The sequence below is a fragment of the Notamacropus eugenii genome, chromosome 2 (assembly GCF_028372415.1).
Source record: "Notamacropus eugenii isolate mMacEug1 chromosome 2, mMacEug1.pri_v2, whole genome shotgun sequence".
Taxonomy (NCBI): domain Eukaryota; kingdom Metazoa; phylum Chordata; class Mammalia; order Diprotodontia; family Macropodidae; genus Notamacropus; species Notamacropus eugenii.
Genome location: NC_092873.1, coordinates 354,251,815 through 354,274,643, shown reverse-complemented (window position 1 = coordinate 354,274,643; position 22,829 = coordinate 354,251,815). Strand labels below are relative to the sequence as shown.

Below are 22,829 nucleotides of genomic sequence, written 5' to 3'. Positions count from 1 at the left end.
GTCACCCTTTTAGGTACTCTACAACATTCTGAATTGTTGATCCCCCTTTTTTTTCCTCTCTAGGGTTTTGCGACATGGCTATGTCATTTCCTATTATTTTTACTTCTCTTTCTCACGCCCATTATAAGCTCCTTGAGGGCAGGGGCTGTCTTTTGCTTTTTTTATTTCTAGGGCTTAGCACAGTGCCTGGCACATAGTAAATGCTTAATAAATGTTTATTGAATTGAAATTGAACCTAGTGCTTAATGCATTTTCCAGCCATTCATTCCAGTTCTAATTCAAGTCAAGCATTATTAAACATTCACCACATTTGAGGCACTGAGCTCTAAGCTGTAGGTTACAAAGAAAAGTAGAAACAAACAACAAAAACCCAAAACATAATGCTATGTGTAATAACTTAGGTTCAAGATTTAGAAAGCCCTTCTTTTCCTCATACAATAACCCAGTGAGGTTGGAAGTGCAAATATCACTGTTTTACAGTCAGAAACAGAAACTCAGAGAGAACAAGTGTTTGCCTGTAGCCACATTGCTAAGATGTGCTAGAGCCAAGGTGGCAAACTCTGATGCCACCACCAATACTGATGCCATCCTGCCTCTACCCCAGAACCCAGCAAACACAATGTCTTGCTGACCCTAGACAATAATAAACATTTGTTGAACTGGATGAAAAGAAAAAGTGCTCAATGGGTGGGTCTCTCTCAGGATCTTGGTGAGGGTACAGAAATAGAGGCCCTGCTGCCAGTCAGCTTCCACCTCAGCTGCATGAACCCAGGGGCCTGGCCCCCTTCCATTCATCTGCACAGCTGGAGACAGCTCTCTGGTGACCTGAGTCTAACTGTCCTTCCCTCTTCAGTATGTGTTCATTTTTGGGGGAATAAGAATCATAGATCCATTCTATCTTACCCTCCCTTAATAATGTATCTAATTCAACAACTAAAAATGTGTAGAGACAATTTCATATGGCATTGACATCAACCTTCTGACAACCTTATTACTTCCAAAATAGAAATGAAGAAATAGGGGCCAGGAAAAATTATCAGATCAGCTTTATAGCTGGGAGGGGACCTTAGGATTTATCTAGTCCAAATCCTTTATTTTATAATCACTGAAACTCAAAATATATAAAATGATCATGTACTCCAATGCCCTCATTTAACAGGTCAGTTCACAGGGATATTAAGTAGCAGGGTAAAGATTTGAACTCAGTTTCTGTCACTCCAAATCCGGGGCTCTTTCTACTATACCATGAAATGACCTGCTCAAGGCCACTCAGTTAACGTCAGAAGCCAGATTCCAACCCAGGTTCTACCCTATTCCCAGAGGATTGCCCATTCTATCATATCACACTGCGAATTCCCATCAGTATCATTAGACAAGATGGTATCAGTTATAGACACTCTTTTTTGTAAAACATTCTTTTATTAAAAGAACAAGTGCTGTTTACGAACTGCCCTTTGTACAAATAACATCAGTTATACAAAGATACAAGATCTGAGTTATACACACCATGGGGTGAGGAGGGGGGTGATGGAAAGCACTACCTCTTGGGCTGGGGAAAGAAAGGGGATTCTGAAATGGGCAAAAACAAAAACCACTGAATTTTCAAACTACTGTTGTCCCTCCTCCGTTCCTCCAAAAATCTGGGAAAAGGGGTAAAAAAAATCAGGATGGGACTGAGATGCAACTGTCACCAGCCTAAGAAAGGGTAACAGAGGAGGTCTCTTTGGGGGGCATCTCCCAGATATCTTGGGGCAAAGCGAGGGGAACAGAACAAGGCAGAAGGTCAGTGATCAGCCACTCCACCCCACCCACTTCCCATTCAGACATTTCAATAAACCAGGAAGGAGCAAAGGTGGAGACAGCTGTATCTGGGAGTGAAGGTTCCCAAGAGGGCCTTACTTCCTTTCAACTTCACCCTCATTTCCCAAATAAGGTATCAATCACTTTTAGGGGTCACCTCCCATTGCCTTCTAACTGTAACAGTCTTGGGAGAAGGGCACTGGGGAGGGCATCACATCTTCCCACCTTCTCTCACTTGCTCCACAGCCCCCCACTTGTCCTGAACAAAAGATGCTGGACAGCTAGGCTGGGTAGGGTAAGGCAGGGCGGTGTGGGCTGTTGGAATTTTCAGCGTGTTTGTTTTCAGGGTTGGGAAAAGGTGCTCAGGGTGAGGAAGACCTGTCCCCCCTCTCCCCTTCCTTCCCTTGTGCCCCTGTCTCCAGGCCGAGCTCTGGGTGTTCTTTCCAGAATTCTTTTATGGCCTCCTCTGAGTGGGAAGAAAGTCTTACGCCTCTTTGGGGCTCTCTCACTACCTCAAAGTGAGGACATGGTATGTGTGTGTATGTGTATGTGTGTGTGGAGAGGGGCGTTGTGTATTAGGAAGCCAGAGAAAAATCTGACTTCCAATCCTAAAAAAAACACATGGAATAAAATGATGCTGGGGAGGGATGGTGGAAGAATGGAGAAGGGAACCTTCTAAAGTATAATTCTTTATGTGACAGATGGGATCAAGAACAAGAGTAAGTGCTACAATAAACCCCCCTCCCCCCCATCTCCCAGCCCAGAGACACGGGTACATAGAAACTCTCACAGGCACATCCACCCATGGACACCCCGACAGGACACACAACAGAAACAGACCTACACTCCCAGTCACCCTCACAGTACTTACACATACACACACCAAGACAGACACACCCAGGACCCCAGACCAGGTCTGTAGACACATGCCATGCCCTTCCCTGCCTGCCCTCCCTTTCTGGAAACAGTCTGACACCCAAAGTCCACCTTTCCCTCCCTCCCTCCCTCCCTCCCCACCCCCTTCCCCCAACCCCAGCTCAGATGAAATGCTGGGAGGGATAACACGTACCCCTTCCACTCTCACCAATCTCCGAACTCAGCTTCCTCCCCCACTAACCACATCCTTTCCCTCCCCTAGACACAGAGATATCTACCTTTAAACAAATCTGTCTCTCCACCCCCCCCCCCACCCCTCCCCCAGTCTAAGTCTGTTCTTATTAAATCTACCTGATCTGAAAGCCTGGGAGGAGAAGAGCAGAGGGCAGGCTGGAATTGTGAGAGGGGCTGGGTCTCATCCTTCCTCCTGTCTCCATGCCAGGGTACCCCAGCTCCCTCGGAATCACGCTGACCCCTCCCTGCCTCCTTCCCCATTCTAGGGGGTCAAGCCAAACTTGCTAGGGAGTCCCTTCCTCATATCTAACCTTGTTCCCCAGTGCTAGATTCTAGTGCCTCAGGAAAAGTCCCAGGGTCAGGTCTTCAGCTCCTTCCCATTGCCCTGAGAGGAGCTCTCAGGAATCCCCAAGGGGCCTCCAACAGCTGAATGGCCAAATGAGAATAGGCTTGCTCTGAGGGGCTGAGAAAGGAGGCCTCATCCCCAGTGTACTACATAAGTGTGACCCCTTCAACTCAACCTCCCTAACTACCCTAGCTCAGAAATAGTTTTATTTATTTCCCTTACTGTCCAAATACCTTAACTTCAGCTAGAGTATACCTGACAGGGCCAGGGAACCCTTCCAAAGTGACATACGGCATAAATTCAGAGGATCTCTGGATGCTATTTTTGAGGGGTAAAAATGTTTAAAAGTTTAGATAGATTAAGGACAAGATGATAATTTTTTTAATCGTTTCTCCCTAACTGCCTGTAGAGCATTAATAAAAAAGTGATTATTTCTGAGACTTCCAACACTGCCCCCTGAGCTCTTGGCGAGCCTCAGAGACTGCCCACGGGGGATGTCCCCCCTCCCTCTTCAGGCTCCCTGTGTCTTATCAACAGGATTAATATTATTTTCAGTATCAGAAAAGAACCGATTGAGCAGCGTGGGCAAAAATATATCTGCGCTACGTCTTCTGTCATTGCCAAAAATATATACATCTCCTCTTCTTTATTTAAAAAACAAAACAAAACAAAACCAAACCCCCAAACAGAAACACAGAAACCACACATGCAAAAAGAGACTGACAAAGCACACATATCAGGATGGGTGTGAAAGGCTCTCTCCCTGACTCTCTCCCCTTCCTAATGCCACCCCCATGATCTACACCCCTCCACCCCAGTGCAACTAAAACATACATCTCTAATTTCCATCTCCCCCACAAAATACCCTCAAATTCATCCTGTCCTTGGTTTTCTGGGAGGGGGAGAGCCTCCTGGCCACCCACCCAAGAGGAATAGCTGGTAGGTAGAGGGGTAGCTGGTTACTATTAGCTTCCTCCTAAGGGGAGGGCAGGTTTGTTAGTGCAGGGAAGGAAGGGGGCAGTTTGTTTCCCTCCCCCAGCCCTGATTCCTGGGGGGGTCCCCTAAGCCTACGGAGAGGGCAAAGAGGCTAGGATGAGTTAGACAGAATGAGCGGATTGTAGCTGACCCTGGCCTCCCACCTCAGCTATGTGCATGTATGTGTATATGTATGTGCTAATGTGTTTATGCGCTAGTATATATGTGTGTGTGTGGGAGAGAGGGAGAGAGAGGGGGAGAGAGAGGGGGAGAGAGAGACAGAGAGCGAGAGACAGAGAGCGAGCACACAAGGGAAGGGGACAGGGGAAGATGCTCTGGGGTGAACACCTTGAGGGAAGGGCTGAGGTGAAAGAGAAAGACAGCAGTTACCCTGATTTGAAGACTCTAGCCTCTTGTCACTTTCCAAATTGGAGTGGTTTTTTTGATTATTAACATCTCACTTGCCCCCAAAGTGTCAAGACTGGCTAGAGGGAGATGTGGCCTAGGAGCCAAGGTCTCTAACTGCTGTCTTAACTGACCAGAAACAGAAAATTCTCCCCTCTTTACCATGCACTTTCTCCATTGCCTGATTCTCCCCACCCTCCTCCAGTGCCCATTCTCCTCTCACCCCATCTACCTAGGGTCCAGTGATGCACACACCCAAACACACACATACACACAGATACTCACTCACAGACCCAGCCCTCCAGCACTGTCACAGCACACCCCCCACTGATAGGTTCTAATAGTGCAAAGAAGTGTGGGGTGGGTGGGATGGATAGATGGGGCCAGGCCACACACAAAACCCCTTCCATCCAGCCCCCCCAGGAGGAACCTCCCAGTAGGTGTGGCTGGGTGGAAGGGAGTGAGCTGGGCTACGTTTGACGTTATTAAGATGGAAAACCCCAAGCTCACCTCCCTTCCCCTATGGTGCCTAGAAACAGTGGCGCTGGGGGCTGGGGATCCCCTGCCACTAACAGAGTTTCAGCCTTCTTCAGGCTGGAGGCCAGATAGATGGGGGTGGGAGGGGAGGCAGCATTTAACCCCCATTATCACCACAACTACAAAAACCACTCAAGTGCCATCCTATTGTGTTTGCTGGAAACAACACAGTCATTATTCCCACCTGCCCACCTTAATTCTCACCAGGCAACCACTCCATCATTCCATTCCCTGTGCCATCCCAGGGGTAGGTATGGCATTTTCCTTAGCAGGGGTCAGAGGTGACTATCCTCTCCTTCTAGATCCCTAGCCAAGGGGTAAGTGGGATGTGGAGGGATGGAGACAGGTGATAGGGAGGAGAGAAGAAGAGGGGCTGGCCTCAAAATATTAAATTGCAAAGGATACGAATAAGTTGGAGCTGAACCTCCTGACTGAGGGAGGAGCGACAGACTCATCTCTCTGCCTCATCTCTCTCTGGGCTCCCCCCCTGATAAAAACCCTGCTTAGTCCTTTGGCCAGGCTGGTGGCAGGATCTCAGCATGGGATGGGTGAGACCCGTTTCCACCTCCTTTATGCCAGGGCTTTCCAGTGTCTGAGCACAGGCGCCTGCTCGCGGCTGGGCCCCCTCTGGGGCCGGGCTTCCCCTGAAGCCCCCCTGGGGCAGGGAGGGGTAGGGGGTTGGTTTAGCCTTTTTCCTGGTTGCATGAGGATCCTTTGTCACCGCTCTGGAAGGAGAGGAGAGGAGACAAGACTGGGGCGTTAGCAGGAGGTGACATCCACCTCCTCGTGCACCCTGGTCCCCTTTCCTGCCACAGTCCCTTTGATACCCTTTAACCACCCAGCCTCTAGTTAGAGAAAGCTGGGCTGATCTGTGATTCCACAGAGAATTGCCCAAGATCTCCTCTGGAGCAGGAGCAAGGGAAACTGTGACCCCAAATGTGAGCTGTGAAAAGAGGGAGGAGAAGCTCCAACCTCTGAGCCCACCTGGGCCAGGCCTAGACAGGTGACCACTGGGCTGGCACTTCTCTACCCTGCTGGCTTTTTCTTCCTGCTTCCTTCTGCTGTGGCTACAACTCGACCCTCCAGAGTGCCAGGGGGAAAAGGGTGAGAGGAGACCCCAGAGGGCACGGTACCCACCCCTCCTTTCTGCCCGCTGTTGTCCGCCCCAGGGAGGCTGAGGAAAGGGTTGGTCTGGGCGGTGAGGACAGGGGGCCCGCCTGCCGCTGCCGCCATGAGGGTGGTGCCAGTGCCCAGTGCCGGAGCCACCAAGGAGCCCGCGGGCAGCAGCGGTGGGGCAGCTGCTGAGGGCAGGAGACCAGGGGTGCCCGAGGGCAGCAGAGAGGCTGTGCCGCCTGCCAGCAGGCTGGCCATGGGGAGCTGGGAGCCTCCAGACATCTGCAGCCGCTGTAGCTCCCGCTTCTGCTGGATCTGCTGGATCATTTGGTACACCACAGTCTGGTGGTCCTAGAGTGGGAAGGGACAGGGTAGGTGGGGCTAGGCTGGTTCTTGAACTTTCCTCCCCTTCCCCATTCTTATGCCCAGCAATTACAAGCTAAGGATCAAGAATTGTGGGAGGACCTGAAAAGTCACAGGATCATGGATCCAGAGCTGGAAAGGACATGTGAGGTCATTGGATGAATCCCTCTCTCATTTTACAGTGAAAGAAAATGAGGCTAGAGAAGGGAATTGATACACCCAAGGTCATACAGCTAGAAAGGAGAAGAGCCAGGATTTGAACTCAAGTCCTCTTACAGCCAAGTCATCAGCACCCTTTCCACACTGGCCTCAGTGCAGGAGTTCTGCCTGCTGTGGGCACTGCCAGGCAATACCATGACTGAAAGGGGAGAGGGACAGAAAGGGAGTCCCTGAGGTATTTGGATGATTCCCTACAAATCTCTGTGGAAGTCGGGGTGGGCCCTGGGAGTGCTCACAGGGTTGAGGGGTGACTGAGCTTGAGTTACCGGGGTCAGCTGGGGCGAGGTCAGAAGCTGCTGGAGTTGCTGGAGCTGCTGTTCTTGCTGCTGGAGGAAGTGTCTTTGCTGTTCCGTCAGGCTGCCAGCCAAGGGGGCAATGGGGAGCAGGGGGGAAGAAAGAGAGATCAGGGCACACTCCCTCCCTGCCCAAGGAAATGAGGGGCTCCCTCGGGACCAGAAACTGAGGAGGTCATTAAGGGGGAGGGATGGGAGGCCTCTGGCCTCTCCTCCGGAGGGAACCATATAAGTTATGTCAAGAGATGGGTTTAGGGTCATCTCCCCCTTCCAGGACCAGGGAAGGAAGCAGGAAACAGGGAGTGCTCAGACAGTGCTGAGGAAACACTTAACAGACTGAAGTGGAAGAGGAGAAGGAGGGTGGCAAAAATCTCTAATGGTGGAAGTGCTTGTGAGATGGAAGAGGCTATCTCTTTGAATTGTGTAGAGAACACATCTCTAGGATGGGTGTGGAGAGGGTCCTATGTGGTTTAGACATGTTCTCTCATTCTCTTTAGACTAGCTACCTAAAGCTGGGTTTCCCTCCCTCTCACCTGCTGAGACCCCCTGGTAGTTGCATTGTTGGTGTTCCGCTGCCCTGGTTTAGGCCGGTGGGTGTTGGGGGGGCCACAGCCCCATTAAGCCCGCCTAAAAGTCCATTGAGGGGCAGTGTCCCTCCCCCTGCCAGACCTCCGAGAAGCCCATCAGCCATGGACACTGTCCCTAAGCCAACTGCTCCAGCTCCCCGGCCCAGCCCATTTTGTGACTGTGGCTGCTGAGGGGCTGGAGGGCCAGGCAGGGCCAGGGGCAGGGTAGCTGGACTCTGCTGCAGGAGGGGCAAGGGTGGAGGCGTGCTGTGGAAGGACAGTGAGGAGCTGCTTCGGCTTGGGCACCCAGAGTGAGGGTCCTGGAGGAGGAGAGGTCGAGGTCAGAGCCAGAGCAAAGTGGATCAGCACTGAGCCAAGGCTGGCATCCCCTACTGCCACTTGTTTCCTTCCCAAGCAACAGCTTCAGCCTTCAAGAATGCTCCACTACCACTGACTGGCTCCATCAAGCCAGCTGCCTCCCCCAGGATAGGGGAAGGGGAGGCGAGAACCTGGGCCAAACTGGCAGGCTATCCAGTGATGGAGGCCAAGTTGAATGTGGGCACCACCCAGGGGTCCCTGAAAGGGTACTGGGCATCAGAAGCAAGAATGCTACCTGGCACCCCTCCCCATGCCAGGGGAGCTGCCTAGAGTGAGTCCCCTTCTGCCCGAGGCCTTCCCCACCCATACCTCGGAAGACATGGAGAGGGAATTCTCCAGGCCAAAGCTGTTCTTGCCGGGAGGGCTTTTGCTGGTGCTTAAAGAGTCACTGCTACCAGCTGAGGAGATAAGTGAGAAGGGACAGTGAGCATCCAGAGCGGGCCACTGCCGGCTTTCCCTTACCAGACCATCTCTACCACGGGGCCTGGGAGGGCCCTGGGTTCTGGGCTCACCGTTGGGTGGCAGGCAGTAGGGACCCTGGGGGGTGGGCCCATTGGCAGTAGGCACCCCAGCAGGTACCACAGGGAAGGGCACTGAGAGCTGCACGTTGAGGATCTGGAGCCGCTCCTTCTTTGCTGTTAGGCTCATGATCTGTTCCTGCAGTCTCTGGTTCTCCTTCTGCAGTGAGTGCAGGGCTTTCAGCATTTCCACAACTGGAGGGGGGGAGAGAGATCAGGGAGCGGCCTCGCCTCGAGGGAGCTGGGGTGGGGAGGGCCCGGGGAGGGGCATGGTCCCTCTGCCCTCCCGTCCCCAGGGTGAGGCCCCCTCACTATTGACTCCGGCCTCGCCGTTGCCCTGTTTCTCCAGCAGCTGCTCCATGTTGGCTGTGCCCTGGGCCGCGGGATCCAGCTGGCCGCCGGCGCAGGGGGCGGCGGGGGCGGCCTGGTCGAAGAGCGCGGGGAGGCTGCTGATGGGGGACCTGCGGGGGCACAGACAAGGCGCTGGTGCCGGGCCTCTCCCTGGGCCCCCGGCCCCCGGCCCGCGCCCGGGCCCCCTCCCCGACTCACATGGATGACAGGCTCTCCTGCGGAGAGGTGCCCCGGCAGCCGAAGCCGCAGTCCTCCAGGCTGGGCTCTAGGAAAGAAGCGGGGGGCTCAGCCCGGCGCCGAGGCCGCCCCCGCGGGCACGCACCCCGGCTCTCCCCCAACCCGGCTCTTCCCGAGCCGGAGACATGCCCTCAGATGCGCCCCCGACTAGTTCCTAACGAGTCACTGACGGGGCCTCCGAGACTTGTTTCCAGCAGGAAGTGGGCTCGGGCCTTGGGATGGACCCAGGTGGGAAAGCCCCGCCCCCCGGGGGGACAGGTGGTGTCTCTCCGCCAATCGGATACCGGCCACTCCCGGGCCGGGGCTCCCCCTACGGGGCCAGAGGCGGAGCTGCAGCCGGGAAAGCCGGAGACCATTTGTTCCCTGCCTGAATGGGGCGGGGGGCGCGGAGCGGGGCCACGTGGGCTCCGCGGGGTAACCGAGCCTCGTAGGGCGCGGCCAGAAAGCCGAGGTGCGGATCCTGATTCACTTCTCCCTCCCCGAGCAAAGCACTCAATTTCTCTAAGCCTCAGTTTCCGAGTAAAGTGTACAATCACTCCCCGGGGCACTGCGAGGAGAGCGCTCCGCGAACCGAACCTCGGGGCGCAGCAGAAACAGCCAGGGCGATTACGCTTTCACCGCCCAGCCATGCCCGCTGAGTTGTTGGCGGGGGAAGGGTCCTGCCTGCCCACCCATCCACATACCTGTTCTGCTGTTCTCTGCCTGGGGGAGTAGCGAGTTCACAGAGCCCATGGGGGTACCAAAGATGTGGGAAGAAGGAAGGCTGAAGGTGGAGCCAGCCAAAGAAAATACCTGAGGGGAGAAAGGCAGAGTTTTCCAGGATTCACCAAAAAGGATAATTTGTGGTCCCGGGGAGAGAGGGAAGGGTCAGGGGCTGGTTTCCCAGGGGCCATGGACATCACAGGGGTATAGATCTTTTGGAGTTGGATGACTTTAGAGGGCTTGACAGAATATAGCACCTGTCTTACCTGGGTGGTGGAGATGGAGGCAGAGGAGGCAGGGAGGGTGCTGGCGAAGGGGGACCGACTGAGCTGGGGCAGAGATGAGGTGCCTGTGGGGCCCAAGAGGCTGGAGGAGAGGGGCGTGCTGCACACAGCCCGAAGGACCCCACCACCATGCGAGATGGGGTCCTTGTTACTGGTGTAGATCCCTATGGGGAAGGGGGTCAGACACAGGAGAAAGCTCATCTTATCCTTCATGTTGGCTCCAAGCAATCCCACTTCAGCCTAAGGTCAAAGTGTGTCCCTCCCACTTGGACGCATCTCCTATAATGGGAGTCTGGTCACCCTGTGGTTCAATCCCTGTATGACTGAGGGATAGAAAAAAGGATGGGGCAGACTTGAGACCCCCCACCCCAGTCCTAATTTCAGTATCTTTTTGTCACTAGATTGTATTACAGACAAGCAGACCACCCTCCCCCCACCCCATGCTAGTGCCCCCATCTCTCCCAGGGGAGACAGCAGAAGATTCCTACCTGCCCCAAGCAGTGGAGACTCAAGGCTAAGGCTGGGAAGGGCTGCTTGGTGTCCAAAGGCCCGGGAAGCAGACGCACTGTTCACACCAGAACTGACCAGTGAACCCCCTGAGAAGGGTGAGGCTGCTGTGGCCGTGAAGCCAGCCAGCTGGGCCCCAGGGAGGGGCGGTGCCAAAGGCCCTCCCACTCCCTCCTTGTTTCTACTCCCCTTGGGCCTCCCTGGCCCATGTCGATTCTTCTTGCTCCCTTTATGTTTCTTCTCCTTCAGGCCCTCTACCACCTCCTCTGAGGCAGCACTCAGTGAGGGCATCCGCTTGTGGCTCCCAGGCCCAGCGCCTCCCCCGGGAATATGGGGGGCCTTGTACTCTCCTGGAGATGGCACCCGGGCCCGAGCTGTGCCTGCAGCAGATGTGGAGAAGCGCATGATGGAGCCAAATCCAGAAAATACCACCTTCTGCTCAAAGACATCAGCCTTGGGGGGCTCGGAGGCGGGAGGTGAGACAGGGGCTGGTGGCCCAGGGGGTGTTGTCTTGGGGTACTTCTCCTCTTCAGGCTGCTCCAGTTTGGGGAAAGATGAGAAGTCTGGGGAGCTTTGGAGGGAGGAAACTGTAGACAAATAAAGGAGACTTAGGTCAGGGCCACAATACAAGACACCTATATTGGAGCTACTATAGTCCAGGGAGAGGGGGGTGTGGAAGCTGGCCTGCGTGATGACAGGGACAGGTACAGAACAGCGAGGAAGAGGCCACACAGAAATATGTCCTAGTTGGGCCAGGCTGACACAGTTGAAACTCAGAGGAGAAAATGGGGAAGAAAAGGACTAAGGTGGTGGCCAATCATTTGGAAGAACTAGGATTGATGAGGACAAAGGAGCTGGAGGGCCCTGAGGGAGAGAGAGGGGAGAGGTTGTCTGTGTTTTTTTTATTCTTGAATATAACCATAAAAATGCTGTATAAATCAGCAGAGCTGGGATGGAGATGGAACCTGTGATTGTACTGGTTAAAGGAAACTCCCAAATGAGAGAACTCCCTCCACCAGTGCTGGGCAGCACTTTTCTACAGCTTAGTTGACTAAAGGTTAAGGGATTTCCACAGGGTCACAGGAGGTATCAGAGGCAGAATTTGAACTCAGGTCTTCCTGACTCTAAGACTGGCTCCTTGGCCACTAGAACACTTGGTCTCACATCCTTTTTTCTTTAAAAGGTACAGTTGGGCTGGACACCAGCCTGGGCTCCAGTGCTCCCACACTCACCTGTGGGCTGGAAGGGTCCTCCAGAAGAGGAGGAAGAGGAGGAGGAGGAGGAGGCAGAGGTGAAGCTGGCCACGCCTTTCCCACTGCTCAACTTCTTGCCCTTGTGGCTAAGGCTGTGGCTGGAAGACTTTTTCCCTTTGGCATCCCTGCTCCCCTCAGAGGGCTCCCGGGCACTGCCCTCATGGTGAGAGGAGGAGGAAGAGGAAGAGGATCCCTGAAGAGGGAAGAGAGAGGTGGGGCTGAGAACCAGGCACATCCCCAGGGAGAATACCACCCCCCCATCCACAGCTGGGAACAGCAGAGGGATAGGAAGGGAACTGCTCCATTGCCCCAATGTCTGGGAGGAGAGATCAGAGGGGAGATGTGCTCCTACACCCCAAACCTCAGGGTCCTGGGCACGATTTTACTTTTGTCCAAAGAATCTTAGGATCATAGATTTAGAGCTGGAGGGGGCCTTAGAACTGAGTCCAAGTTCATTCTACAGATGAGGAAACTGAGGCCTAGAGAAGTTACATGACTTGCCCAGGGTTACTCAGCTACTAAGTGTCTGAGGTAGAATTCAAACTCAGGTCTTACCGACTCCAAGTCCAATCTTCCACCCCATCCTCCATTGGGGTACAGGCCAAATTCTCTAGGGGGAAGGCTGTCATTGGTTGGCACTGTCCCGCCCTCTCCTCTCAACTGAATTTGACCCAGACATAAGAATTCCCACATCCAGCTCTGCCTTCACTCCCTTCCTCCAACCTCTCTTGTCCTATCAGACTCTGGTGAGATGTCTGGGGAGTCAGTGAGAAGGCCCAGGGAAGGGAACTCACAGAGTCCCACTGAGGATCAGAGAATCAGTGGAAACAAAGCAAATTGAGACTGAGATGGAGCCTGGTGTGGCAGCAGTGTGATGATGGGAATGCCACTTCAGAGTCTCAGAAGATCAGAGGATGTTAGAATGGGATGGAACCTTACAAGTTCCAGATGCTGGCTGGGGTGCTGGGGCTTTTCGGGCATGGGAAGTCGCCAGCCACCCAAATATGATGATGGGGGAGAAGAAATGGGATGGGAAGAGGAAGACACCCCCTCCTCTCTCTCCAGACAGAGCCACAATCTTCACTCTTTCTACTATACAACAGCTGGAGTTGTGAGGTGAGCCAGATGTGGCTTTAATCTGAGAGAAGGGAAGGAGAGTTATGGGGGAGGGAGGGTTACGAGGGGACAGCTGGCCATTTGGAATAAAGGCATCTATGGACACATGCTTCCAAAGAAGTACAAATGAACGTCCGCATGTGCAAGCAGACATGTCACATGTGCGTGGGCATAAACATATTTGCACTCATGCAAGCCCACACACAGACACCTATGTGCATGCTCCTATCTGCCTGAATCCCTGCCAGCCAGGAGCCTTCCCAGCTCTGCCCAGCCCTGCCTTCTCTCCTCTCCTCAAAGCTCTGTCTGATGGAGGGCCTTTTCACAGGGCTGGAGGCAGGGATGCCAGACTCCCAATCTATGATCCCCCTGGGTTTCTCTAGGCCAAATGGCCTCAGCCTCACAAGTGAGGGAGAGGAATTCTCTGGCCAAGTTTCCCTCCCCACCCCCCAAACAAAGAAGGGGGAGAGGGAGAAGGCTACTATGCCTGGGCAACTTGGGCAGTCACTATGGCAACATCACTGGGGCAACCTGATACCCGAACCGTGTGCCAAACTGCCCTTGGCGCTGCCAGCCTCCTGTCAGGGAGGGGCAGTGATGAAGGGGGCCTCTCAGACCCCTGGGCCCCTGCTTGGTTTCTTCCTGGAGTTGGAATGGGGTGGGCTGGAGTGGGGGGTGGGAGTGGGCAGGGCTTCAAGTGCCCCTCTCTTTAGGATTAGAGACTCCCAGGAGAGAAGAGAGGAGTGAATTCTGTTTGCCAGATGTTCTATCTCTCTATGTGGCAGGTCTGACCCACCAGGGCCCCAGCTATGCACAGCTGGAGAGGACAAGGCATTGGGAAGAGGGGCTAACTAAGGTGTTTCATGAGAAGGCTTGGGGAGAGGGCTGGGGGCCAAGGGCAAGAGGGAGGTTATTTAGGGGAAGGGCAGGACACCCATTTTGAAATCTTTTCCTTTGCCTGGAGGCATGAAGAGTCATTCAAGGGAATGGGATTTAGGGGCTAATTTCCAAAGTCTGGCTTTATCCTATCAGGAAAAAGGCCTGAGAAGGGGGCTTTTAATTACTCCAGGGGCACCTCACAGGCTCTTCCTCTAGGAAAGAAACAAGGTAACCATTTTTATGATCTCCCATCCCTGACTCTGATATCTGGGTTAGGGTACTGGCATGTCACCTCTTCTCTCTCTGGGCCTCAGTTTCCATATCTGTAAAATGAGAGATTAGGTGTTCTCTAAGATGGCTTCTGGGTCTAATTCCATGATTCTATGATCCTGCAAATTGGGTAATGTGCCTCAACAACAGTCATTGACATCTCTTTTGTCCACAAGGTGGGGAGAGAATAAGACGTTTCCTGTGCCCCCTTCCACCTTCTCTGGGACAGGGGCATGGAGGCACAATCAGTCGACAGCCATGGTAAGTGCTCACAAAATCTGTCAGAAATCATCTAATTCAACCCTTTCATTTTACAGGCTGAGAAATTGAGTTCCAGAGAGGTGAAGTAGAATGTCCCAAGGCCACCCAGCTAGTTAATGACCAATATGGGTCACCAGCCCAGGATTCCTCACTTCTAACCCGGGGTTCTTTCCATGAGCAGTCCATGTGGTCTTGTGCCTTTTTAGAAGTCTAGCTTGATTGAGCCACTGGGGTTGGGCAGAATGCCTGGGTCCCGTGCTTTTCCTTGTTCCCCCCTCACTTCCATTCTCTGTTCCCCTTCCCCTTCCCCAGGGAAACATCAGCAGCTGGTACCTTGTCAGTGACGGGGGGTACAGGGGGAGTGAGGATTCTGGGGGGAGACTCAGGCCTCTTCTTGTGCTTCTGTTTAAGCCGCTCCTTGTCCTTACGACTCTGCAGAGGTAAAAGTGGAGCAAACTGAGGTATATGAAGGCTTAGAAGACCCAGGGTGGGAGGGAGTGGGGCCACTGAGCTGGGCCAGGTACTAGGCTAATGTGTGGACAAAAGGGAAATGTCCCTTTCTCTGGGGAGAGGCAGTCTGAGGGAGGAGCCCTAAAGGGCCAGGGTGAGGTCCTTCTGCCAATTCCTTTTTCCTTCCAATGTTTTCCATCCTGAAACTAGACTGGGGGCAGGGACGGGGTTTCTCAAGGATGGGGAGGCACAGATAGGTTCCTCAGTGATTCCCAGCCCCTCCCCCTTCTCTCTGCTGCCTACTAAAAATAGCTTGCTCCATTATCATGCCAGCGACCCAGCTCGACACACAATCTGGCAAGGACATACACACTGGGACACACGGAGATACACAGGGTAGCACAGTGCTATGTGCACCAACTGAGGCCCAGGAACACCCACAAACAGATAAAGGACCCCTCCTGCCAGCATCCACCCAGAAACCATGAACCCATGGAGTAGGAGTGGGGTTGGGGTAGAGAATGACCCAAGGACAAAGACAGAGGCAGGCACAAAGGCAACCTTAGGAACAGGAACCGACCTACTCCCAGGACCCTTCCCCCCACCAGGAGCACATCAACTTGGAGCACATCAACTTGGATCACAGGAATAGGGGCCTAGGACTCAGAACTGTCAAACCACCTCATCTAAACTCTTTATTTCACAGATGAGGAGACTTGAGGTCCAGAAAGGTTGTGCTTCTGTTTAAGTGATTTGCCCAAGGTCACGTGGCAGAGCCAGGATTCCAACAGAGATACTCTCTCCCAATCCAGAGCTCTCCTCACCCTGGCATCCCATCCCCTGGGGTGGGAGTGGCAAATGCCCATTGTTTCTCTCCCCGTGGCAATATACAGCACCCTTCTTTTCTTCCCTGGGGATGTGAACTCCCACCTGGTGCGCTCCTTTAGAACTGGGGCCCAGGACATGCCAATAACATACCTTCTTTGGTCCTCTCTCATGGTGGGAGCCATGCTTTTCCTGAGAGGATGGTGAGGTTGATTGGCTTCTCCGGCCAGCGATGAAGCCACTGTTGCCTCCCCCTGATCCCCCACTGGAGTGCCTCGATGGCTTCTGGTGGAGAGGTAGAGGGGAATTTGCTGGCTGTTTAAGGGGTCCTAGTCAAACCCTTCTCTCACCAGCCCATGGAAAGGACTATTAAGGTTAAGCCAAGTGTCTCTGTTTAGGGCCCCCCCTCCCTATAGGTCAAAAGATCTATATGGTGTCCAAAGATGTTTTCTCCTTCAACTCCACCATTCTCCATGACTAATCCCTAACTTCTCCTCCACAGAGAAAGAGTTCCCTGGCCTCCCACCTTTCCCTGTCAAGCCAAGAAATCTTCCTTTAGGTTGGATCACAGAATTTAGAGCTGGAAGGACCTTAGAGACCATCTAAACTAACTTCATTTTATAGAGAAGGAAACTGAGGCACAGAATGGTTAAGGAACCTGCCCAAGGTCATATGGGTATAAGGAGGGATGGGATTTGAACCAGGGTCCTCTAGACTTTAATCCAGTGCTCTTTCCACTGGACTGCATTTCAATCAATGGCTTGGCTGTTGGAAAAGGAGTATAGCTAAGGCCCTTGTGGGGATGCTGGACTGAAGCTGAGTGGGACAGGCAGAGAAGGGAAAGAACTGTCCCAACTCACCATCTTGCTGAAGTGGTATTTGCAGTAGCCACAGTATTTGACGTTGTCTACTTCTAAGACCTCTTCCTCACATAGCAGACCGGCCATCTGAGCACTGAGCCCCCCAACACAACCCCAGAGAAAGTTAGGATGGAGGGCTCTAGCTGCAAACCCCCAACAGCCCCACTTCCTCTACCTCTACTCCCCTTTCCAAATCTTTGTAATGATTAGAAACAATAGGTAATGGAAAATTTTTCTGCCTTCTACCCCATTCCTAGTCAACAAGACAAGTCTCTCATTTTCATAATGGTCCATATAGGATCTGGCCATCCATATATATTTGGGGGGTGCAGAACATCATCTTAACCATCCCTGAAGGGGCAGAACCTGGAATGAACAGACCAGCTATGCTTTTTGTGAAAAATAAAAAAACAAAACAAAACAATTTATTTTGGGATGACAAGACCACAGATTTAGGGCTGGAAGGGACCTCAGAAATCCTTTATTGTGACCTTCTCACTTAACAGATGTGGAAACTGAGGCCAGAGAGTGAAGTGATTTGCCCAAAGTGTATGCAAATAAGCATGCAAAAGAAGGGGGGAGTTGCTAAAATCCAGTTCAGACTTCTATCCTTCATCTTTCCTCTACCGTCCTACTCCCTAAACTCCTGGGGCATCATGTGGCTCTGAGAGGGCATGTGGGGGCTGGGGCACCATAGGGTATGGGATGGCTCACCAGGTGACATGAAAGGCTTGCCGACAGCCATGTCGGTTACAGGTCATGCAGGCTCCTGAGGCTGCCTTGCTCTCCCGGCCCTGCTCCTCACAGATGTAACAAGTCTAGAGAAGGCAATGGAATGATGGTGTCTTAGAAGATAAAGCCTTGGATTTGGAGTCAGGAAGGCTTGTTTGCGAGTCCAGTCTCAGATGCTTACTATGTTACACCAGGTAAGTCATTTAACCTCTCTGAGACACAGTTTCCTCATTTGTAAAACGAGGATAATAGCAGCACTAGCTGCACAGGATTGTGTGAGAATCTAATGAGAGAACATTTCAAAAACTCCTTTAGGCTATTATTAATTCTCCCCTTCCTTCTGCAGCCCTCTCTCTCAACCACCCCTTTCCTTGTTCTGGGACACTGAGGCTCCATGTGACCCTCCTGCCCCTATCCAGTCCATTGCCCTCCCCCTTTTTTCTCCCAAGGCTCCAATCCCCCAATTCCTTGACATCTTTTTGTCCCGCAATATTAAGGATACCTGAGGTACAATCTCAATCCTTCCTTGAGATTTATAAAGCTTTATTTCTACAGCTGCCCTGTGAAATGGGCAGCCAGCAGAAGGATCATTCTCTGTTATACATCTGAGATGACTAGAGAGCATCAAGCTTTTTAAATGACTGGCCCAAGGTCAAATAGCCAGTAGAGGTCAGAACCAGGATTCTAATTCTGGGTCTTCTGATTTTGAGTCCTAGGCTATTTCTACTTAAAAAAATATGCCCCTAAATTCCACCAGAGCCCATTTTCTCTAGCTTAGGTCTTAGAGGCATATGGATGTTTAAGGGGACAGTTTGAGGGGAGGCAAGAAGAAGGATGCTGGGATCTTCCAGCAATGCCCTTCCCTGCCCTGGGGACGAACTGCAAAAAAACATGCTGATTGGGCTGAATTGAATGAGGTGGAAAGATAGATGGAAGAGTGGAGTGAGATGGATATAGAAATTGATGGATGAATAGTGGAAGGTAGAGAGAGGGATGGATGAAGGCGAAGACAGAGGGACAGACATAGAGAAGGGTGAATGAAGAGGGAGCTGAAAGGTTCAAGGAGAGAAGGACTGACCTTGTTGAATCGGTCATGGGGGACATATTGTAGGACAATGGGTTCCATGGTGAGCACATTGGCAAACTGTACCTCGGGGATGTAGAGGGCACACACCACATGGGCCCAGCCTGTGAGCAAAGAGACAAAGTTTCAGGGACCAGCCCTGACCTCCAGGTATTCACTCAATCTCAGCAGGACCCTTCTCCTCCATCTCAGCCTCTCCACTCCCAGCACCAAACTCAGACCCCCAGTCCTCATTGGCATTCATTTCATACAACTCCGATGTCATTTAAATCATGGCATCACAAAAAAAAAAAAAATTAGTCCCTCTCCAACCCCTCCCAGGCTAGAAATCTCCAGGCTGAGCTAAGCAAGTCTGGCCTGGCCAGGCTGAGTACGAGGGGCACCCTGGCTCACCTCCATTGTCCGTCCTCTTCAATGCCCCATCTTTGTGTGGACATAACTCACACCTCTATAAAAAAAATACAGGGCATAAAGAAGGGATCAGAGAGGGCATTTAAAATATGGCCAGGGGAGAAGGGAGGACCTGGGAGGATGTCTGCTGAGCACTCCCTGGCTCCATTGAAAGGAAGTTTAAAAGGCCCCCAACTCTGGGGATTGAGGGACTAAGTGCTGGGGATAAAAACAGTGTCATTAAAAGGAGCTCTGTGTTCAGTGTCAAGGATAGGAGAATCAGAGTGAGAAATGGAGGTTCATCTGGAGTGATGTAGGGACTCAGTGTCTATTATGAGGAGGCTCAGTCAATGTCAGGGAAGGAAGGGCTCAATGTGGGGTGTTGGGAGCTCAGTGTCAGGGATGTGGGTGCTCAGTGTCAGAGATGGAGACTGAGTGTCAGAGAGGTGAGTGCTTAATGTCAGGAGTGGAGGAATCATCATCAGAGGCGGGTCTGTGTAAAGGATGGGAGGGCTCAATGTTACATTTCTAGGCCTCCATGAGGGGACCCAAACACTCAGGATTGGGGTATCTAAGTGACAGGGTTGGGGGATGGGCACTCAGGAACCCAGGCTTGACCTAAACTCAAGACTCTCCAGCCTCAGCCTCAGCCTTGTTGCCAGGGAAATTGGTGGAGGGTCCAGGGGAGCAGATGTGAGGGGAGCATACTCACCACCCTGGCGGCTCGCTCCTGTGACTCACATTTCCGGCAGAACCAGGGTCCGGTGGGCACCTGGACGATGCCATAGCAAGCTTGGGGGGTGGGGTAGGAAGGGTCAAGTCAGTGCCCAGAGTCCCCTTAAGGACAAGGGCCCCAGAATGGGGGGAAAGGGGAGGGGGCTCTTGAGAGCTGGCTTGAAGCAATTTTCTCAATGACTCCCATAGGAATTGTGGGTGGGATGGGGGTGCAGAGGGAGTAGAGAGGGTACAGTTTCATAGGGAGAAGCCAAACTCCTTGGCTCCCATATCTTATTCTCCACCAATTCCTTGGGAAATTCTTCAAGGGGGTTACAGACAACCACACAACTACATGACCACACAACATCATAACATGACAATCACACAACCACACAACAAGCCAACCCCGTTTCCTAAAATCAGTGGTAGGCCCTGGGAGGTAGGAAGTTTGGGTCCTTGCCTTAGACCTTTAGATGACCTCCCTCACACAATTTCCTCCTAGCCTTCCCTCTTCCCCTGTCATCAGAAACTACATAAAAAGGGGAATATTTATTTACACTCTACAAACAAGTCTTGTTGAGGTTTGCCATGTGTATGTTATTTTTTTTGGGGGGGGGGGGCAGAAATAACTAGTAAAAGCAGGAAAAGGAGATCCTCTATCTCCTTCACTTTAGCTAACAGGCCAGCACAGGTCAGAAGTCACCTACAAGGGCAGGTGCCAAAAGACTAAGTATGGGGAGGAGCTGCCATCACCCACAGCAACTGAGTTCCTGGGCACCAGGGGCTGTCCCCATGATCCACTGGGGGTAAGGGGGCCCCCCGGAGTAAGGTTGGGGGGGATGCCGAGATCCAGGTGTCTTCTGCTCCCCCACCCCCCCAATTCCGCCAGGGTTGAACCATCTAGTCATGTGCTGTTTCGGAAACTCCCAAAACCAGTATCTACCGTCCCACACCTTTCCCTAGAAACATCTACCGAGTCTCACCCTCTTCTCCACACCCCTTAAAGTCTCTACCCCCAGGGCTCTAAGTCCCTTCTCTTACCTCCCTAGTACCCCCCTCCTTCTCTAATCCGGAAGCTTGGGGGGGAGGGTTGACTCTCTCTGACCTCCCTTCTCACCACGGAGCAAGAACCAAATGAACCAAATGGGGCTGAGACGGGGGTGGGGGTGGAAAAGAAGAGTTTTATTCTGGCCACCCCAAAGTCGGGATGGGGCAGGCAAGGGGGTGGCGGGGGTGAAGCGCACCATTAATCACCCTTTTCCTAGGACTCCCCCTAAACTCATTCAACTTGGGGGGTGGGGGTGGGGGGAAGAATATGATCGGAACAATAGGCAAGAAAACAAAGCCTGGTCGCCCCCTCCTCCTCCGGAGGTGGGGGTGAGGGTGGGGGGGGTCTCCCCCTCCGCCCCCCTTCCCCTTCAGGTGTGTGTGCGTGGGGCCGGGGTAGGTCCCCACGGACTCGGGGCAGTCCCAGGAGCGGACGCCGGGCTCCGCCGGCCCGGCGATGGGGGGCGCAGACCCCTGCCCCCTCCCCCAGCCCCCTCCGCTGGGGGGGGGTCTCGCCCGCCCCCTCCCCCTCTTACCTTGATGGACAGCGACGCTACACGCGTGTCCATCGCAGTAGACTAACGGATTCTCCGCCCAGCCCCGCTCGTCCGAACACACGCAACAACCTCCTACCATCTCCTTCATACTTCCATGAGCTCCCGGGGGGGGGGGGGGGGGCTGGGGGGGCGCTGGGGGGGGGCCGCGGGGGGGTCAGGGAGGGAGGGAGGGAGGGAGGGGGGGCTCCTCGGCTCCTCTCCCCCTCCTCCTCCTCCTCCTCCCCCTCCTTCTCCTCCTCCTCTTCTTTTCTTTCTCTTCTTCTTCTTCTTCTTTTTCTTCCGCTCTCTCGCCCTCTGGCCGCCCCCGCCGCTGCGCTCTCGCCCTCATGCCCCGGCGGGCGCCCCCCCCACCCCAAGCAGAACCTGGCTCTCCCCTGCCCCCCCCTCCCGGGCCCCCCCGCCCCAAACTAAAGAAGGCCCCTTAGCAGCGGCAGCCCGGCCAGGCCGGGGTGGCTGAGAGTGGCATAGCTCCCTCCTTCCCTCCTCCTCCGGCCCCCCCCTCCGGGCGCACACGGCCCCCCCCTCCCTCACCCCGCCCCCCCTGCTCCCCCTCCCCGCCCCGTCTCAGCAGTCATGGCCGCGGAGCTCGGTAAAGTCTTAGGTTCAGAGAACAAAGCCTCGCTTGGTCGGGAGGGTTTCTTTCTTCCTTTTTTTTTTTTTTTTTTTTAAATTCACTGCCCGCCCCACGCACACGCACTCCCTCCCTTCCCACTTTCTGCCGTCCCCTTCAGTGGGTCCCGGGCTCTGTGCCCCGGGCTGTTTTCTGTTAGTTTTGGGGCTCGGTTTCCACATCTCTAGGTCGCGGGTCTCTCTTAATAACAGCCCTGGGGGAGAACTTAGAGCAGGGACGGGCGGGGGGTGGGGTGAGGTGGGGGAGCCCAGGGAAAGGGGATGCTGTGAGTCTGGGATCCCAGGCTAGGGGCAAGGATGGTGGGGACCCTTCACTCTCCCGCCCCCCCAATATTCCCTCCCCCCCCAACGCACACATTTTTGGGAAGGTATAGACTCAGACACAGTCCCACAGACATCATCACAGCAGACTCATTGCTTATAACTACAGCCCGTTCAATAAACATTAAGCGCCTGTTCTAATAATTATACATAGCTAAGATTTATATAAAGCACCCACTATGTGCTAGGTATTGTGCCAAGCCCTGGGGATGCAAATATGAAAGACTGTTCCTGCCCTCAAGGAGCTCGAAGATTAATGTCTGATAACATGAAATCAACTACGTGCAAACAAGATTCTGCCATATGTATGTACATATATATGTATTTCGATATATTAGCTAAAAGTTTCATATATAGATATCTTTTTGTAATACTATAGAGATACATTAAACTTTTTCACATATAGATCTCTGTAACATAGAAAGAGCTATATGAAAAATTTTAGAGATCTCTCTATAAAGAGATCTGTCTGTCTGTCTGTCTATCTATCTAAGTTTTTAGCTAATCCATAGAGGAAAGGCAGTAGATATTCAGACTCACAGTTTTAATCACGGACACAATTCTAGAATGAATGCCTTCATTCATAAAACATATACTCACAAACATGGATATAAGCACAGGCACAGCCACAAACAAGGGGCCACACTCATACACAGATCCATGCCTAGCTACAAAAGTATGTTCAGGCGCATATACACAGAAATACATCGATGGACAAAGGGACACTCCCAGA

The 22,829-nt window shown here is 53.0% G+C and overlaps 1 protein-coding gene across 4 annotated transcripts; it reads right to left on the bottom strand.

The window, feature by feature from the left end:
* Positions 1–1,399: 1,399 nt before the first annotated feature.
* MLLT6 (MLLT6, PHD finger containing) lies at positions 1,400–21,690 on the bottom strand. Of its 4 annotated transcripts, none has more exons than XM_072646246.1 (20): positions 21,125–21,690; positions 19,537–19,616; positions 18,828–18,882; positions 18,429–18,538; positions 17,333–17,436; positions 16,619–16,712; positions 15,912–16,043; positions 14,817–14,915; positions 11,937–12,150; positions 10,686–11,291; positions 10,180–10,361; positions 9,895–10,003; positions 9,173–9,239; positions 8,936–9,084; positions 8,618–8,818; positions 8,415–8,503; positions 7,695–8,047; positions 7,135–7,225; positions 6,158–6,637; positions 1,400–5,898 (listed from the first exon to the last, which is right to left on the bottom strand). In XM_072646246.1, the coding sequence occupies exons 1-19, from the start codon at positions 21,231–21,233 to the stop codon at positions 6,200–6,202; spliced, it is 3,282 nt and encodes a 1,093-aa protein (XP_072502347.1). In that variant the 5' UTR covers positions 21,234–21,690; the 3' UTR covers positions 1,400–5,898; positions 6,158–6,199. The 4 variants fall into 4 exon arrangements, with proteins under 4 accessions (XP_072502347.1, XP_072502348.1, XP_072502346.1 ...); XM_072646247.1 differs by having other exon boundaries at positions 6,311–6,637; XM_072646245.1 differs by having other exon boundaries at positions 1,400–6,637.
* Between the last annotated feature and the right edge of the window lie 1,139 nt (positions 21,691–22,829).